Genomic DNA, 2,691 nt, shown 5'->3' with positions numbered 1-2,691 from the left:
GATTAAATAGGCAATGCCAGACAACAGCATCAGTCCAACAGCAAAGAACATTATGATTAACATTGTGCAGAGAGCGGCCTTAGAGGGGTCAGTCCACTCCACTCCTATAAACAAAAAATATACTCACTGGGTTACATTATTTCAGAGGTAACAACAGATAGTAGCCTAGATCTTACAAGAACCCCCCTGATCATCTCCTCTCAGTAGTTCAATTTTTGGCACTTCTACTCATATAGTATGACTGGCCTAAGTCACAGATAAACAGTGTACCTACCCATCACAGATGTGTTCATAATATTGACACCTCCTGACGTCCCACTGAAAAATTTTAAGGCCATGTACACATAGACGTTTGGTGAGAAAGCAGCACCTGTACTAAACATTAGTAGAAGACAGAGGCAGAGTAGGATTGCAAAGCGCCGTCCGAACCTACAAACAAAGGAGAAAGGGCATTTGTTTTTTTTTTTTTAAAGACACAAAGTCAATCTAGATATACTGTTTACTGTTTATCATTTGTGTGCCTGTTGAGGAATGGGTACAATTGTTGGGTAGATATCCCCTGAACGGCTTTTGCAGGAGTCAGCCTTGTACTGACTTCCTCTTTGTTCAATCTAAAACATTGAGATTTGAAGAATGGGAAATCTGACTTTTATTAAACTGCATGTGTTATCGGTCCTCACCTGTCAGAAATTGCCCCAAACACCAGCGCTCCAACCATATATCCTGCCATGTAGATGGACTGTGATGCTTCAATCAAACCTCTGTTGTCACAAACCAGATTGAACTGACAAGAAAAAAGGGATTGTTAAGGAGGACAAATGAAAGGAATAGATCAAATAAAGAAAGCAGGGGATACAAGTCTCTGTACACAGAAATGTTTGACTGTCAACCGATTGGACCCTGGGTCTTGAGTCTAGCAGGGATCCCGGGGTGTTTGCTTACATACCTCTGTTGTAATGCTGGAAGCTCCTAAAGGTGCCTCATAGTCCCATCCATCTATGCATTCAGTTGTAGTGTTAAGTCCATATGCTTCAATGGTTTCCAAATCCAAATCCACAGGTGTGAACATTTTACAGCTTTCAAATCTTCCATCCTCGTTCACAGGGATGGTGAGATTTCTTTTTCTCTCATCGGTCAGGTTTGGTCCACGCTCCAAGATCCAGTCAGTGTTACAGTGATGTGGAAAGCTCATTCCTGTAAATACCTGACTGATCACATCAAAAGCACCGAATATGCTGGGGATGCATAACACAGCCAATAACCGTTTCTGAAACAAACCAAACTCCCCAATCTCCTTTAGGATCTCTCCGAAGGTGCTCATATTGATATGTGGCTAAAGTTGTAATGGTTTTCTAAGGACAGTGTCGGAGCAAACATGAATTTGACTGACCTTTGTAATTAATATTAAACTAAGTAAGATATGACACTTGCCTTAGTTGTAAAGTTTAGGGAGGTTGGGCAAGGTTGTAACCTTGCTGACTGATATGGCACCTGGGCATGCCACACTGTTTATACTGTGTTATGTACATACAGTTCAGCTGCTCATTGTCATGTTTTCTATGTGAAATATAGTACAAATTCGTAAATTTGTAAACATAATTACATAGAGCTAGATATTCAATAGCACCTCTAAATTTGCTTTCTCTGGTGCGCGTTAAGTCTGTTCATGTGTATACACAGTAAACTCACCATCTTCTTAGCCTTTTCCTAAGTGTCGCTCTGCTTCTGGGCCAGGTTTATGGTTTGACAGGCACGTGTTACAGGCAAGAGATAACTGGGCTCCCAGTTAATTCAGCTGCTGGTATCTGAGAACTGCCAGCTCATTGCCAGTAGATCAGGTTCATGGATAAAGTTTGCCATTGTGTAAAACAGTTAACACTACTTTTTCTCATGAGGAGGTAATTTATCATATTCATCTCTAGATATTTGCAGATTAACCATCAACAACAATAGCTGTTTTGTTATCTAACAATTCAGTCTTACGAAATAAGCTTGCGTCACCCAAAAAGCTTGTGATGTCATAGACTTCACATTTGCATTAAAAAATGAGTTGTAATAATCAAAAAGACTTTTTACATTTTTAACATACAAGATAAGCAACATTAATCTTTTTTTTGGTTGTTGTTTCCGCATAGGAAAAGAACTCGATGATGAAACATTACACACAAAAATAATGTTGCTGTCGCTTATTTATACATCAAGCCAACATGGAGCAACAATAGCAATAATTTGGAGTTATGCTCATGGCTACAAAACAAATGCACATCCAATCTACCAACTCAAGAAAAACAACCCAGCTGAGAGACGATGATTGATGTAATTTGTTACATTGTGCTATGACATATCAAGATTATGCATTATATTCATTAAGTTCAACAGTCAACTCACTGCAACTGAAATACATACAGAGGGAATACATCCATGGAAAAAGACAAACACACTTAGTGTCCATTATTCAACAAAATGTTCAGGTGACAAAACTCAATTAAGTTTCTAGCAAATATTCATCATTTAATATCTACAAAATCCAATAATTCAATAATGTTCAATAATTTACAAGTTAAACATGATCTGAAAACCAATACATCCATGTAAATTACATTTTTGTGCTCTTTTCTGAAATTTCATCTTTTGTAAAGGATTGAGTCTCAGTACCATTCTCAGGTTTTCTGTAATAAGAAAAAACAAAAA

General features: G+C 38.0%; 1 protein-coding gene across 1 annotated transcript; it reads right to left on the bottom strand.

Moving 5' to 3' along the window:
- Window positions 1-12: 12 nt before the first annotated feature.
- Window positions 13-1,321, bottom strand: LOC121966753 (solute carrier family 22 member 13-like; the record flags this gene model as incomplete). Its single annotated transcript, XM_042516820.1, has 4 exons — window positions 947-1,321; window positions 681-784; window positions 275-429; window positions 13-104 (listed from the first exon to the last, which is right to left on the bottom strand). Coding segments are annotated over exons 1-4 (726 nt in total), but the record flags the coding sequence as incomplete, so codon positions are not given.
- Window positions 1,322-2,691: the final 1,370 nt, after the last annotated feature.

This window comes from Plectropomus leopardus, unplaced genomic scaffold (genome assembly GCF_008729295.1).
Source record: "Plectropomus leopardus isolate mb unplaced genomic scaffold, YSFRI_Pleo_2.0 unplaced_scaffold25782, whole genome shotgun sequence".
Lineage (NCBI taxonomy): Eukaryota > Metazoa > Chordata > Actinopteri > Perciformes > Serranidae > Plectropomus > Plectropomus leopardus.
The sequence above is the reverse complement of the archived record's forward strand: the minus strand, read 5'-3'. Positions and strand labels throughout refer to the sequence as shown.